Below are 17,340 nucleotides of genomic sequence, written 5' to 3' on the forward strand. Positions count from 1 at the left end.
ATGCCTGTAATCCCAGCACTTTGGGAGGCTGAGGCAGGCGGATCACCTGAGGTTGGGAGTTCGAGACCAGCCTGACCAACATGGAGAAATGCTGTCTCTACTGAAAAAAACAAAACAAAACAAAACAAAATTAGCCGGGCATAGTGGGACGTTTGTAATCCCAGCTACTTGGGAGGCTGAGGCAGGAGAATTGCTTGAACTTGGGAGGCACAGGTTGCGGTGAGCCAAGATTATGCCATTGCACTCCAGCCTGGGCAACAAGAGCGAAACTCCATCTCAAAAATAATAATAATAATAAATAAAAATACAACTCCTATATGTATTAATAGCATTTACACTATATTAGGTATTATAAGTAATCTAGAGGTTATTTAAAGTATATGGGAGGATATGCATAGGTTACATGCAAATACTAGGCCGTTTTATTTATTTACAGGATCTTGCTCTGTTACCCAGGCTGGAGTGCAGTGACTCCATCACCGCTCACTGCAGCCTCAGCCTCCCGGGTTCAATCCATCCTCCCATCTCAGCCTTCCGAATGGTTGGGACTACAGGCGTCCACCACCACGCCTGGCTAATTTTTTTTGTTTGTTTTTTGTAGAGGCAGGGTTTCACCATGTTGCCCAGGCTGATCTTGAACTCCTGAGCTCAAGTGATTCACCTGTCTCGGCCTCCAAAAGTGTTGGGGTTACAGGCGTGAGCCACTGTGCCTGATACTAGGCCATTTTGTATCAGGGACTTGAGCATCTGTGGATTTTGGTATCTGTGGGAGGTCCTAGACCAATCCCCACGGATATCAAAATCCGAAGATGCTCAAGCAGACCTCAGTATCCCCATGGATACCAAGAGATGACTGTATTGAAAATATTAACACTACTTCACATCTATTTTTAATATGTGGTGAGCACATCTAAACATGTAGAAAAGCTAGATACAGGCATTTGAATGAAGGACCTAAGTTGAACATTGTATCCACAGGAGTGCTGAGTGAAGTTTATCATTGTATCCACAGGAGTGCTGAGTAATAGCACGCCTGTGGATCAATGCTTCTAAATGCACATTCTGGCGGGAACCCTTCCCCTCCTTCACTGCCTTCTGCCCTTCCTTCAACCCATGAAACAGACGAGGGCATGAGTCCAAGAAATGCTGTAAAAATTGCATTCCCATAAGTAATTTCCAGAAGGCAATGTTCCTTTCCAGTGAATCTTAACAAAAAGGTTGGAAAACAAGTTTTTCTCATTTTGCTTTTAGCATCGTTGACAACCTCTCCACATCTAGAGAGGCCACATGTCGCAAATAATTCAAATTTATTTTAGAAGGTTGCGGTAAAAACTTACAGCAGCTGGTCCTCGTTATACGCACAGGATCATAGTTGGTAAATCTTCTAAATAGAGGGTTGTCGCTTCCGGTGGCTGAATGAGACAAACCACAAGCCATCATTTCTCACTCCCTCTACCAATTAACACCCAGAGGGGTGTTGTACGTGTATGCCTGCACCCCACACAGGGCCACTGCCTGCAAAGGCAGGATGCCTGTGGCTCTATTTCCACTACCCACCCCCTGGAGTAGGCGCTCAATTAATAGGCTGAGTTTGAACACACAGGTACACAGCATGGACACTGTAAAAGTCTTAAGTGGGATCATATTATATGCAGATTGCAGATTTCAGCAATTTGGCTTTTTTTTTTTGGAGACAGAATCTTGGTCTGTCACCCAGGCCGGAGTACAGTGGCACGATCTCGGGTCATTGCAACCTCTGCCTCCTGGGTTCAAGTGATTCTCCTGCCTCAGCCTCCCAAGTAGCTGGGATTACAGGCACCCACCACCACACCCGGCTAATTTTTATATTTTTAGTAGAGACAGGGTTTCACCATGTTGGCCAGGCTGGTCTCGAACTCCTGACTTCAAGTGATCCACCCACCTCGGCCTCCCAAAGTGCTGGAAGTACAGGCATAAGCCACCACGTCCGACCTGCAATTTGATGTTTTTACCTGTCTTCAAGATCTTTCCTTTCTCATGGAGATACTTCAATTTTTATAAATATAGCTACAGGAAATCTTTAAATGGCTTTAATAATAAACTTGGCCTCTTTGGAAGGGCACTGGAACACAGATGCCATAAAATAATTCTACATAATAAAATCTATTAATTATTCAGCATTTTAACAATCACAATTCAACAACTTACAGTGATCTGAAGGTTCTCAAGATCCTAAATGACTTCTGAAATTACGTTCAGTAAAAAGCTAAGTTACTCTTTAGGTTTTGAATAAACCTAAGTAAACAATTTTGTTGCACTAAAATATTACCTATCTTAAACGTGGTTTCCCCAAACTATTAGCCAATCTCTTTCTCTAAGCACTATTTTACCAGATTTTCAAGTTGATAAAAATAATAGTTATTCTCTCATTTGGTAAATACCACTTTATAACAAAGAAAACACTTCAAATACAAGACTTTATTTGTTTATTAATAAAGTAATTCATTATGACTTTTGAAAAAAACAGTTTTAAAATGTTCTGTGTACATGTCAATGTAGGTTAGGCCAGCCAAAAGACAAAGCAAAGCGTCGACATTAAGTCACAGGCTAGGATTATACAAATAAGAACAAATACAAGGCTTATGGTACTGTTAGGTAAACACAACCAAATTAAACTGTACTTCAAATTTGTTTATATAAAAGCATATTAAAGCTCACTTTAAAATAGTGTCCATCTTTTCTTTTAAATGGGCATAGACTCATTTGCAGTCATGTACAAATATACCTAATAGCTTTCTTCATGTTTTAATACAATTCCTTGCTTCTTTATGCAACCTAACAAAATAATATAGAAGTCATTAGAAAAATATGAACCTTTCTGAATCTATATTACATTTTTAATTTAAATTGGAAAATACAGTTTAGATTATATGAAACATATGGATTTCAGACATGTATTATCTGTTTCTAACAGATTATTAGATACGGTCTTTATTTTGGCTGAAATGCAAAAATATGACTTTCTTAATAACAGGTTAAAAATACTTTCCATTGATAGCAGTGCTAGTCCCTAGAACAAAAGGTAAGCAAAACTTATTTGTAAGTTACTGCCTATTCAATGCCCAGAATATGTAGATCCTAAATCTAAGCCCTTAATATACATCTACTTTATAGATAACTAAAAGGAGATCTCACATGCCTGATAATCCTTAATTTAAACAGTCCTGTAAACATAGTCAAAATCCGCTAATAGAAATACAATTCAAGTAAACATTGCATATTTGATTTAAACCACCTTACAGTTAAATTCACTCATGACACATTGGATCATAACCACTAATATGTAAAAAGTTTTTAAAAAATCATCCTTACGTACAGATGAAAATAAACTTTGTAAACTTGTTCATTTACAATAACTAGTGTACTGCAGCTGCTCTTTGGTTTGGCATAGTTTCAGGTACTGAATATTCAAGTAAATTTGTTCCCAGGTAAACCAAGTCTCCTAATTTGTTTTTAATGGCAATGGCAAGACCTGAACTTCAACTTTATTTTTCTTAAGGTGTCATCACAAAAGTCAAGTGTTTGAAGGACCAAAGATAGTACTTCTAAAATTTGACAGGGCTTCATTTTGATTTTTTCTCCCCAAATAGTTGATAGCAATAATCAATACCAGTTGAGATACCAAAGAGGCAGCCTTTCCCTGATTCCCACACCACTTGTTGGCCTTTGCTAGAATGGTCATTAATACATATGAATCAGTTCAGCTAAATATTATTTAGAATGTGGCAAAATGCTGGCTGTAAATTAAATCAAAGATAAGTAATTCAAAGGCTTTAACTGAAAATTTCTGAAAAGATGTTTGCTGTGCTATTTAAAGATGCTAAATAACAAAAATTAAAAGAATTGAGAAAGACTACACCATGAAAGTGCATAATAGTGAAGAAAAAAATAAAGTTTCCTTGGTGTTAGCCAGGTGCATGCAAATCTTTTTATCTGAATGTAGAAATACAAAAAGTACCAGGAGAACATTTCTGAAAGTAGTCAAGTACGTTTTAACATTTCTCTCTTTATAATATGCAAACTGCCAAACTGAAGTTATGTTTTTAGTTGGTAATTGATATATATATATATATATTATTTTTTGAGATGGAGTTTCACTATTGTCACCCAGGTGTGGCACCATCTCGGCTCACTGCAACCTCCACCTCCTGAGTTCAAGTGATTCTCCTGCCTCCACCTCCCGAGCAGCTGGGACTACAGGCGTGTGCCACCATGCCTGGACAGTTTTGTTTTGTTTTTTTTGTATTTTTAGTGGAGACAGGGTTTTGCCATTTTGACCAGGCTAATCTCGAACCCCTGACCTCAGGTGATCCGCCAGCCTCGGCCTCCCAAAGTGCTGGGATTACAGGCATGAGCCAACACGTCCGGCAATAATTGGTATCTCTTAACTCTCATTCTAGTTTGCTATAATCAAGATTATTAAGGAGTTGAAACAAAGGTAGAAGAATCCATACTATAATATCCCAAATTATGTTTTCAAAGCTAACTCATTCCTTTGGTTCAAAAAGAAAAAAAGTTGCCTCCTTTTAAAATCTATTATTAGTATGGCTGATGGAAATTAGACCAAATTATAAACAACAAATTATAAACCTATAGTAGCAACCATAAAATTTATGCTGTACTAGGAAATGATAGAGCTATTCCTAGTGTATTATTTAGCATACAGAAGGTACTCCAAAAAATTTATTGCGGCAGGGCATGGTGGCTCATGCCTGTAATCCCAGCACTTTGGGAAGCTGAGGTGAGTGGATTATTTGAGGTCAGGAGTTCGTGATCAGCCTGGTCAACATGGTGAAACCTCGTCTCTTCTAAAAATGTAAAAATTAGCCGGGCATGGTGGCATGAGCCTGTAATCCCAGCTACTTGGAAGGCTGAGGCAGGAGACTCTATTGAACCGGGGAGGCAGAGGTTGCAGCAAGCCAAGATCCCGCCACTGCACTCCTGCCTGGGAGACAGAGCAAGACTCTGTGGAAAAAAGAAGAAAAAATTTATTGGGTGAATGAAAAGTGATTTTGCAAAATTAGGCATCGCAGAATGTTAGAAGTCATCCAGTCCAACTCATTCACAACACCCCCTCCCCTGCAGTCCCATTTTACAGACAGGAAACTCCAACCTGTAGTACTCACAGATGCTGCTGAGATTCATCTCCACCCACTCACTGGAAGTAATCAATTATTTTGGGGGGTGTGTGTGTGTGTGTGTGCCTGACTAAAAGGTGTAAATGAGGAGTAACATTTCTACATTGTTTATTCTGTACTTTTCTTTGGAGTTAATGCAACAACTGCTGTCGCTTAGATTTTAAAAGGAAAAAGGAGAAATGTGTCTAGTCATAAAGGGGTTGCTGTTAGGAAGTCAGACTTAAGATTGTGCATCTAAGAGTAGAATCCACTTCTCAGAGACGGAATGTAAAATGACCACTCAGGTTAGAATTTCCAACTGACAGCCAGGAGGAAAACTTATTCTAAAGTTTTTTTTGCCTAGTTTGAATTGCATTTTAAATCACTGTTTAAGCTGTTACAGTATTACTGTAAAAAGTTTCAAAGTAATTTTTAGTCATTACCTACACTGAAATTTGAAAGTCAAGTCAACAGCATGCTTTATTCTAACTGCTGTTAAAACTCAAAACTTTTTTTTTTTTTTTTTAACAAATTGCAATATTCCTCTTAGCTTTTCTTCTGGACACCTATGCTTCTTCCTACTGTGTCCAGTATTTCTCCAGCACATGTACCTTTGTGTTTCTCTGCCCATGTACATACCCCTGAAAGTTCAACAAAAAAAGTTGTAAAATAGCAGAGAGAACCCAAAATATTTCTTATACTGCCAAGTTCCCTTTAAGCCTTGGGCACTTGCTCTACTACATGGTTGTATTAATGCTTATAACTAAGCTTTCGATGAATTACACCAATGTGTTCTATGTTCTAAATGATATTTAGATATCTGAATCCTTCTGTTATAGCCAACAATAAAAAAAGTTATTAAAAATGTTGAAAAGTATAAAATAGTAATTATAAATTAGCAAATACCCAATTTAAAAAAGCAGTTTTCCTTATACAGTACAAGCAACAGTAATTTGAATATTATTCACTTTCAGCCACCATTTGCCCTAGATGTACTTTACTTTCAAGTTTTTAAGCTTGTGTTTTTGGAGTGAAAATGTATATGGATACTTAATCTAATAATGTAATTCAGGTATCAAAAAATACATATGCATGTTAAAATGTGATGACAGCTCATATTATAGCATCTCATAACAGGTAAGTATTATTTCCAGAATAACATTAAGTCACTTTTGTAGCTCTAAGTCAATGCTGCACAAATGGACACTTAAGATTAAGGCATCGTTCTGCTCTGGAGTAATGCTTCTGTGAATCCCAGGAACTGTACAAAGGCTTTCTGTTTTAAAAAATATATCTTCTGTTATACTTCAATTATTTCATTCCATTGATCATTTTCTTGCAAATGAAAATGGAAAATATCAGTCTATAATGTTTTCATACACCTACAAAAAAAGAAACAAATTATTGGTTAAAACTTGATTTTTTATTTCTGAAAATATTTACTAAATGGTTCTGTGGGCTAAGGTACAAAGCTACTAATAAAACAAGATGGAAAATGAATTCCTTAACACTACTAATATTATAATAATAAAGATTTTTGTAGCAGTAAATGAGTGGGTATTACTGTCTTCCCCAGAAGCAATCAAAAGAGTATTTTAAAAGGGAGAATCTTACAGTACTCCCAGACTGCTAACTTAGACATCATTTGAGAAGACATCTGGTCCACCTACACCTGTCCTAAGATTGGTGCAAGATGTAGAAAACTTCCCACAGCAACTGTTAAAGGAACTGCAGCTGAGGATTCTCAACAACCACAAGCATCAGCAATTATTCCGCCCACATTAAGAAGAAATGAAGACCTCGGACTGAGGGCTTGTCTGGGGACCAAGTACTACTCCACAGCTCCAGCTCTTGGTGGCATGGACCTGGCTTACGATCACCGTATGCGGGACGTACAGCTCCTCTTCTGACTGCAGCCCACTCTGCCCGATGTGACCTCTACCCCTAGTGCCTGTGATCTGACTCTGTCCTGGGTCTTAGGCTCTGGCTGCAGCCCTGCACGCAGGCTCAAGGTCCTCTGCAAGGACCTAACTGCTGAGGACAAGCCCACAAGTGAGGAAACAGATGCTCCTCTAGCTGACACTCCAGATAAGATGGCCTTAGAAAAACAAACTCCTGTTATACAGGAACAGGATGATAAATGTGTTAAGCTCCATGTTTGTGGTAATTTACTACTTAGCAATTTTCTCTTGCTGTGTCTTTTACAAACCATATAACATAAATAAACCTCTTATTTCTTTTCTAGAGCCTTTAATTTTGGTCATTTTTCTGTGGGTCGAATTTCCTCAATAGTGGACAAAAGTCACCTTTTTTTCTTTTTTTGAGACAGGGCCTTGCTCTGTTACCCAGGCTGGAGTGCAGTGGTGCCATCTTGGCTCACTGCAGCCTCGACCTCCTGGGCTCAACTGATCCTCCCACTTCAGCCTCCCAAGTAACTGGGACTATATAGGTGTGCATCACCACAAACCTGGCTAATTTTTTATTTTTTGTCGAGATGAGGTCTCACTATACTAATTTAAGTATCTGACCCAGGCTGCTCTCTCACTCCTGGACTTAAGTGATCCTCCCACCTTGACCTCCCAAAGTGCTGGAATTAGAGGTGTGAGCCACCTTGCCTGGCCACCTTTTTTTCTTTAATTAATAAGGTACTGCTTACTGAAAAGGCCAGTGGTCCACATACTAGTCCTAAACTATTTTTATTAGTTTCTTCATTAATTTACCAACAAATAATTACTAAGATTGTGCTATAAGGAATAAGGAAAATGAGATTTGGGCAGATCTTACATTCTAGTCTTTCCTGTACTGCCTAATTTTGCTGATATAATTAAAAAGACTAAAAAAATAGAACTGCAAATTGTTTAAAGATTATGAAATACACAAATAAGCTGCATTTATTCAAGGATTACCTTTATACTGCCTTACCTTGCTCTTATTCAAATGGTTAGTTATGAACAAGTGGTACTCAATTTTCTATTGCCACTGTTACATGGTTATTTGTCCCTGTAAGCACATAATTATATATGACATGACCAAAAAAAAAAAAAAAAAAAGAAGTATTAAGTTTCTGGCTAAATGGTAAAATGACAGCAAAAATGACTATCATGTAAATACAAAATAGGCTTATGGTGTCAACCATTTGTCTTCTTATAGAACCTAGAAGTAAGTAAAGAGCTAACATTAGCAGTCAAAAGTTTGATTTTATGTTTATCTTGTGGAAATACCTATTGGCTTTAAGGATGTTAAACAGCAATAATTAAGAAGTTCACAAAATGAACTTTTCCCTAGATCTTTATTTTTTAGAGATGGGCCTCAATAGTATTGCCTAGGCTGGCCTTAAACTTGGCAATTTTTCCTTGACCTTATACAAAAGGTGTAATGATCCTAATGAAGACCCTAAAGATATTCATTTAAGAGAATGTTTTAAATGCTGCTAAAAGTCAAGACAACAACAAAAACACCTCAGAAATTCTAACAGTAGGTCTTTAAGGGCATTTAGGGTATTTGCTAGAGTTAGTATAAATGGAGCTAAATGTCTGGAATCATTTTTCTTTTTCCTTTTTTTTTGAGACAGGGTCTTGCTCTGTCATCCAGGCTGAAGTGCAGTGGCATGATCACAGTTCACTGTAGCTTCAATCTCCCAGGCTCAAGCAATCCTCTCACCTCAGCCTCCTGAGTAGCTGGGACTACCGACACATGCCATCAGGCCTAGAAAATTGTTTTCCCAAAGTGTTTGGTAGAGATAGGCTATATGGCCCAGGCTGGCCTCAAACTCATGAGCTCAAGTGATCCTCCCGCCTCAGCCTCCCGAAGTGCTGGGATTACAGGTGTGAGCCACTGTGCCTGACCCAAAACCACTTTTCTATAGTGCAAGGAGATAATCACAGTGTTATTACTATTATCATTAAAAAACAGATGTGTTTTAGGCTGTAATGCTAGTTAAGCCAGACAATATTTTAAATCCAGGTCTGATGAATTCCCACTTCAATTTTACTGACTATTCTATACCTGAATCCTCAATTCATAAATGATTAGGAGTCACCTAGAAAAGGTTAAAATGTATTCAGTGTGCTCTTTTTTTCTTTCTTCCCCGAGATGGAGTCTCACTCTGTCACCCAGGCTGGAGTGCAGTGATGCGATCTCGGCTCACTGCAACCTCCGCCTCCCGAGTTCAAGCAATTCTCCTGCCTCAGCCTCCCGAGTAGCTGGGATTACAGGCACGTGCCACCACACCCGGCTAATTTTTGTATTCTTAGTAGAGATGAGGTTTCACCACATTGGCCAGGCTGGTCTCTAACTCTTGACCTTGTGATCCGCCCACCTCGGCCTCCCACAGTGCTGGGATTATAGGCGTGAGCCACCGCGCCTGGCCAGTGTGCTCTTTTTTAACTAAGGCAGCAAAGAATGTAATGCTTTTCAAGAATTATTTTCAACTAAGCAAAAGCTGGGACCCTAAAGAATAACACTGCTGGCCAGGCGTGGTGGCGCCTGCCTGTAATCCCAGCACTTTGGGAGGCTGAGGCAGGTGGATCACAAGGTCAGGAGATCAAGACAATCCTGGCCAACATGGTGAAACCCCGTCTCTACTAAAATATAATAAATTAGCTGGGCGTGGTGGCAACCACCTGTAGTCCCAGCTACTCGGGAGGCTGAGGCAGGGGAATTGTTTGAACCCGGGAGGTGGAGGTTGCAGTGAGCAGAGATTGTGCCACTGCACTCTAGCCTGGTGACAGAGTGAAATTCCATCTCAAAAAAAAAAAAAAAAAGAAAAAGAATAACATTGCTTATTCAACAGCCAATGCCAAAAGAACTTTTCATATCTGAGTGGAGAAATATATGGCTGGGTTAACAAAAACCTGCAGTTGCATAGAAAAAAACAACATGAGCCACTATACTCTCCTTGCTCTATCCCTTCCTCGTAGAAGCTACTAAGACAAACACCCTATATATATTTTATTTATTTATTTATTTATTTATTTATTTATTTATTATTATTATTATTATTATTTTTTGAGATGGAGTCTTGCTCTGTCACCCAGGCTGGAGTGCAGTGGCACAATCTTGGCTCACTGCAAGCTCTGCCTCCCGGGTTCAAGCCATTCTCCTGCCTCAGCCTCCCGAGTAGCTGGGAATACAGGCGCCTGCCACCATGCCTGGCTCATTTTTTATATTTGTAGTAGAAACCGGGTTTCACCGTGTTAGCCAGGATGGTCTCGTTCTCCTGACCTTGTGATCCACCCGCCTCGGCATCCCAAAGTGTTGGGATTACAGGCGTGAGCCACCGCGCCCAGCATATATTTAAAAGTTTCACATATTTTAGTATTTTTTAAATGTTACATTATTTTGATTTTTCCACATGTATCATATCTGGTGCTTTTCATTTGAACCAGACAAAGCAGTGTTTCAAATGAGAACTATCACCTGATTTGACGATGCCTTCTTCAGCTCCATTCTCCAGCCACTGAGATTCACTGTCCAACAAGCGGTTTTTTGATTCACTAAGTGGTTTGATAGGAAAAGGCTGATTTGAGCCACTACTGAAAAGAAGAGCAAACAACTTAGTAAATAGCTTAATGCTCAACTATGGATACTTAATAAATTAATAAGCAGCAAATTAGTATTCCTTCTCCTAAATATGTGAGGGCAACTCATGAGATCTTAGCACTCTGAAAAAACTATCTTCAAAATAAAAATAGGCCCACAACCCCTCATTAAATGGCTCTCTAGACCCAAGAATCTGTATTCCAACACTGCCAATGAAAACAATTAGTCAAAATTTAAAAAGCTTCAGAGGCCAGTCTGAAATATTCTTAATACGTTAATCAGGAGCCATAGGTAGTACAAGGACAGGTGAGGATCTATATCTGTGGCCAGTACAAAACAATTACCTGTCATTTCCCAAGTTTTCTGCTTTCTACCTCTGCAGTTTAGATCTAAGGGGAAAAAATGATTCAGTGATTTAGCGTAGACTTATTTTTCTAGCTAAAAGATCCAGGGAGGGAGGGAATGGAGGAAGGAAAGGAGGAGGAAAAGGAAACTAATATTTGTTGGTTCCCTATTATGGGCCAGACACGATGCTAGGCACCTTATACACATTATCTCAACCCTCAAAATAACCTTTGGTGGTAAGTATCATTATCCTAATTTTATAGAGGTGGAAACTGAGGCTCATAGTTTAAGTGACTTGGCCAGAACCCTAACAAATGTTAGAGCTCAAAGGTCTAAGGCTTTTAGCTAAGTTCTAAGACTCATGGTTCTTCCAATATTAATATGCTAGCTTAGAACTTATCATTCCTCTTCTCCTATAACTTATTTCTGTAGTGAATAAATTATGAATGTTTTACTTGGACAGAAGTATCTCTAGCTTCTTTAAAATTTCATTTAAAATGAACTATTACACTGAACGTATGAAAGTTTACTTGCCATGCAAATATTATGGGAAAATTTCCTCTAAGATGAATTAATGAAAAAAAAATTTGTATTGTTGAATCTTCATTTTGATAGTATATTACAATTTGTTTATCAAAATAAAATGGTGATTAGTATAATGACTACTTTATTTGCAAAAACATAACTGACATAAACCAAAGGTCTTAGTTGCTTCCCAGCTTGCCCAGACATTTCCAGCTTTATGTGATTATCCCGGTTTAACTATTAATAAACAAGCATTCTCTTTCCTACTCTTAAGTGTTCTGGTTTAGATAATAAAAAATTATGGTTATTAGCACATATACCTTTATTAACCCTCAGTTTAAAAAATTTAAATTTCTCTTTCCCTAACTATGCTGGCTTACTAAATCACTACTGTATTTACTCATAAGACGTACACACAACAGATGTATATGGTTTGCTTTATGATGAATATGGAAAAGCATAAGGACAAGAAGCATACCTTCTGGCATACTCATTCCGGTTTGTAACAGAAGCTTGTTCTGGATCCATCCCCACAAGGCGAGTTGGAAAACTGCAACCGTCACCCAAGCTGCATAATGAAAAATAGTAATAATTTAAATAATGTTAAGTTAAATCAAAATGGTCAAATTTAACACCCATTTTTCAGAGACATGGCATACGTTATCATAACTTGTCATATAAGGAAGTAATTCCTAAAGTTTCTAATTTAGGGGTTATTACCTTGATATGGTTTGGCTGTGTCCTCACCCGTATCTCATCTTGAATTGTAGCTCCCATAATTCCCACTGTCAAGGGAGGGACCCAGTGGGAGGTAAATGAATCATGGGGGTGGGTTTTTCCTGTGCTGTTCTCATGATAATGCATAAATCTCACGAGATCTGATGGTTTTATAAACGTGAGTTCCCCTGGCACATACTCTTGTCTGCCACCATGTAAAACGTGACTTTGCTTCCCTTGCCTTCCACTATGATAGTGAGGCCTCTTCAGCCATGTGTGAGTCAATTAAACATCTTTCCTTTATAAATTACCCAGTCTCCAGTATGTCTTTATTAGCAGTGTGAGAACAGACTAATACCTCCATTGCCGATATAAGCACTTTTCTTTTATAATTTACATACATTTAGAAACAATGTCTTCTGTGCCTATTAAGATTATGATGCCTAGTATAGCACCCCAAGCATAGGTATTCAAGTATTTGGGTAATTGACCTGCTTATCGTAATCATTCAGGCTCAAATTGAAATTCATGATGTAAGTTCCACATATTTATTTTTTCAACAATATTCATTAAACAAATATTTACGGAATGCCTATGATGTTCTAGGTATTATTTTAAGCACTACGGATATAGGAAATAGTGAACAAAAGAGAAGAAAATTTCTGCCTTCAAGAAGCTTATGGTCTAAAAAGAGCATACTTATGCCTTATTTTCATATTATCTAAACACATCAAAATTGTATACTATAGGGACTTCTACTTCTAGCCAAGATGGAATAACTGGTAAACTGTACATAGTCAGAAACTGAACAGTACAAAATAATTGTTTTCAAAATAGGCAGTAGAGAACTGTGGTCTCAGAACAAAGAAAAACAAAACCAAGTAAGTCACAGCTTTCTGCCGGGACCTTGGCACTATGGGGGGTGGGAAACCAAGGAGAACAAGGTAGTTTCACTGAATTGAGATGACAGAGGTGGGAGTTTTGAGGCTGAGGTGGGCTGGGTGCAGTGGCTCACATCTGTAATCCCAACACTTTGGGAGGTTGAAGCAAGCAGATCAGTTGAAGTCAGGAGTTCAAGACCATCCTGGCCAACATGGTGAAACGATGTCTCCACTAAAAATACAAAAATTAGCTGGGTGTGGTGGCATGAGCCTGTAATCCTAGCTACTAGGGAGGCTGAGGCATGAGAATCGCTTGAACCCAGGAGGCGGAGGTTGCAGTGAGCCAAGATCGCACCACTGCACTTCAGCCTGAGCACTCAGCCTGTCTCACTTTGAGACAGAGTAAGACTCTGTCTCCAAAAAAAAAAAAAAAAAAAAGAGGGGCTGAGGTGGCTTAAATCTATGGGACAGAGTTGAGAGAGAGCAAGATATGCAGAGAAATGGCTACAGGAATCTGTACTGTGGTGTACCTGAGGTCTTTTGATAAATACTAAGCTGCACTTGTGAATCCAGGAAAAGAACAACTGGGAATAATGAATGAAGAATAATTCACAGAGCTTTCACAGCACTGGGAAGCATTCAAATTTGACCAGCTTGACTGGGGCTCTGGGGTGATCTCACTGAACACATGGATTTGGTAGAAACTCCATTTATTGGAGCGCTAAACTAGCACTACAGAACGTACTACTCTGGACTCAACGTCATAGAGCTTAAAACAAGCCTCAGGCCAAGTGCAGTAGTAATGCCTGTAATCCTAGCCCTTCGGGAGGCCAATCTACATAGGCAGCAAAGTAGCATTCAAAATGTCCACCATCCAATCAAAAGTTACTGGACATGAAAAGTAGCACAGATGTGATCTATACCTAAGAAAAAAAAAAGTCAATAGAAAAAAATCAGAAAATTAGCAATTTCAGTGAAAATTAGCAAACAAGACTTTAAAATGATTATAAATGTACCTGTGAATTAAAAGGAAAAATAGATACAATGGAAAGAGAAATGTAAGATATAAAAAAAACCAAACCGAACTTCCAGAGCTGAAAAATACAACATCTGGGCCAGGCACAGTGGTTCATGCCAGTAATAGCAGCATTTTGGGAGGACAAGGTGGGCAGATTGCTTGAGGCCAGGAGTTTGAGACCAGCCTGGCCAACATGGTGAAACCCTGTCTTTATTAAAAATACAAAACTTAGCCAGGTGTGGTGTTATGCACCAGTAATCCCAGCTTCTTTGGAGGCTGAGGGACAAGAATTGCTTGAACCCAGGAGGCACAGGTTGCAGTGAGCCTAGATCGCGCCACTGCACTCCAGCCTGGGTGACAGAGCAAGACTCTTGTCTCTAAATAAATGAATAAAGATTTTAAAAATCTTAAGTGAAAGATTTATTGGAGGAGCTTACTAGCAGGCTGGACATTATAGAAGAGATCAGTGAACTTGTGGATATTAGCTGTAGAAATTAACCAAAATGAAGCAAACAGAGAAAAGAAGAAGGCAGAGAAGGACAAAATAGCAATGACCTGTGGGTCACTATTAAGCTATTTAATATATGTATACCCGAGAGTACCAGAAAAGCTGGTCAGGGAGGAGGTGGAAAGAGGGGAATAGGCAGAAAAAAATAAAGACATAATTGATGAAAATTATTCAAATCTGATGAAAACTATGAACTCACAGATCCGAGAAGCCTAATGAACCCCAGGGAGGATAAACTCCAAGGAACCTCATCAAACCGCTTAAAACCAATGATAAGGATAAAATCTTAAAAGCAGCTACAGGAGGGGAAAGGATAGTAATTTACAAATAATGAAATAAAGATGGGAGTCAGGCTGACTTTTCATTAGAAACAATGCAGACCAGAAGATAATGGAACATCTTTAAATGAAGGAAAACAAAAAACAGCAACAAAATCCTATCAACTTAGAATTCTCTGTTTACAGAAAATAACTTCGAAATTTCTGTTTAGAGAAAATAACTTCAAAACAAGTAATCTGTGTTCCAACCAATGGGAGGCGGAAAATCTTGAATACATGAGACAATGGATAAAGTATACAAACGAGATCGATGAACTTGAAGATACAGCAATAGGATCTATACAAAATGAAACAGAAAAAATACAAAAAATGAACAGTGCATCAGTGAGCTGTGGGAGGACTGTGAGTGACTGATAACAGGTGTAATTGGAGTCCCCACAGTAATAGGGGGACAGAGATGACTAAATAATGGCTAACAATATTTTCCAAATTTGATTAAAGCTCTAAAACCAGAGATCCAAAAAGCTCAACTAATCCCAAGCACAAGAAACTAGAAAACTAGATCAAGATATATCATAATCAAATTGCATGAAGTAGTGATAGTCTTAAAAGTAGCCATAGAAAAAAACATATATAGACTAACGAAAATAAGAGTTATCACAATTTCTTATCAGAAAAATGCAACCCAGAAGCATAACATTTAGCAACATCTAAAATTTTTTGTTTTGTTTTTGAGACAGAGTCTTGCTCTGTTGCCCAGGCTGCAATGTGTTGGTGCCATCTCAGCTTACTGCAACCTCTGTCTCCCAGGTTCAAGCGATGCTTGTGCCTCAGCCTTCCGAGTAGTTGGGACTACAGGTGTGCACCACCACACCCAGCTAATTTTTGTATTTTTAGTAGAGACCGGGTTTCGCCATGTTGGCCAGGCTGGTCTTGAACTGCTGGCCCCAAGTGATTCACATGCCTCAGCCTCCCAAAGTGCTGGGATTACAGCCATGACCCACTGTGTCTGGCTAACATCTAGAATTTTATACCAAGCAAAAATGTCTTTAAAAAATGAAAGCAAGTAAGTCATTTTCAGACCAAAAATAGGCAATTCAGTTAATCTAGGGAAAAAACCCATAACTCTTACAAATAGGTCACTCAATCTTCAAATATTTTTCCCTTCTTTTTGATGACTTTGGTATATAGCTAGCCTAAAATGGATGGAAACTGGAAAGAAATGGAAACTATCAGTCATCTCAAGAATATACTCGTTTATATTTGGGGTAAAACTGCAGTATGTGGTTGGTTTTCCTTGATTTAGGACACAACAGAATACACAATTCATTTCTATGATAGGATCTTTGAAGTTGCGGCTAATAACTATAAATTTTCATAATTCTTTACTTCAAGTTATTTGCATTTTGAAGAAAAAAATCTTATTTTTTTAGTGAATCATCTTTTTCTTCTACTTTCGATTCAAATATATAAACTCTCCTTAACCTTATCTAATTAAAAAATGACAAATAAAATATTTTATGTATAAAAAGATATTTTGAGTTTTCATTCTCAAAGTCTGTAAGAATATCATTATATATTATATTCTCTAAATCTGAAGACATATAACCAGAAAAAGAGACCACCACAGATGCCGTAATCTCTGACACCCACATTTTGTAAATTACCTTGAAAATATTGGAAGTAGCCAATATTTCTTTTCATCACCAAAGACTTGTCTCCAATTTTTACTGCATCCAAGAGAGAAACCATTTCCATCAGGTCCGTATGAAAACGTGGGTGCACAGAATGATTCTGTTAAATATACATACATACATAAACTAATTAATCTATTTAAAAATTACAGGAGGGATGGAAATTACCAATTTTCTTGCTTATATCTTTGACATAAAAACTGTAAACATAATTTAAAATAAATAATACATTAGTAGCAATTAAAAGATAAATTTCTGAAACTTCTTTTGGGAAAAAATAGCACATTTAATATTTCATCAACCTTATAAAGTATTATGTCAAAATAATTATCAAATATTACTGAAAATCTAGTATTATGTGCTCAGTATCTCTTGGCTTTTTTTTTCTACAAGATATTCTAACTCCTGCAACTTCACTCGTTATTTATGCATTTCCTACTATGTTCCTGATAGCATTGTACCAGGTATTTGGGATTCAAAGATAAATTAGATAAAATTCCTACCCAAGAACCTAGAGTCTAGCAAAAATTACAATGTTAATAAGTGCTAACATAGCCATGATGTACTGGGAGCACAGAGGTGAAGGAAGCTAATTTTGTCTCGACAGAGATATATATGTGCCTTGGGGGTGCTTGTAGGGAAAGGTGATCAAGCTGAGGGTGACTAGACCATTATTT

General features: G+C 38.0%; 1 protein-coding gene and 1 pseudogene across 9 annotated transcripts in view; both read right to left on the reverse strand.

The window, feature by feature from the left end:
• Positions 1–2,438: 2,438 nt before the first annotated feature.
• On the reverse strand, positions 2,439–5,067 carry LOC131383366 (putative uncharacterized protein encoded by LINC00596; annotated as a pseudogene).
• ZDHHC20 (zinc finger DHHC-type palmitoyltransferase 20) overlaps positions 2,439–17,340 on the reverse strand; it is a 53,318-nt gene continuing 38,416 nt past the window's right edge. For 2 of the 9 annotated variants that reach the window (XM_032150673.2, XM_032150669.2), the window contains 5 exons: positions 16,637–16,763; positions 12,046–12,135; positions 10,575–10,687; positions 8,079–8,156; positions 6,252–6,538 (listed from right to left, as the gene is read on the reverse strand). In XM_032150673.2, the coding sequence (XP_032006564.1) occupies positions 8,119–8,156; positions 10,575–10,687; positions 12,046–12,135; positions 16,637–16,763 (368 nt within the window). In that variant the 3' untranslated portion in view covers positions 6,252–6,538; positions 8,079–8,118. Of the gene's footprint in view, positions 6,539–8,078; positions 8,157–10,574; positions 10,691–11,041; positions 11,087–12,045; positions 12,136–16,636; positions 16,764–17,340 lie in introns of those variants that run through there. The other 7 variants (XM_032150672.2, XM_032150668.2, XR_009213221.1 and 4 more) reach the window with 5 other exon arrangements.

Source organism: Hylobates moloch, unplaced genomic scaffold (assembly GCF_009828535.3).
Source record: "Hylobates moloch isolate HMO894 unplaced genomic scaffold, HMol_V3 SCAFFOLD_4, whole genome shotgun sequence".
In the NCBI taxonomy this organism is placed as follows: domain Eukaryota; kingdom Metazoa; phylum Chordata; class Mammalia; order Primates; family Hylobatidae; genus Hylobates; species Hylobates moloch.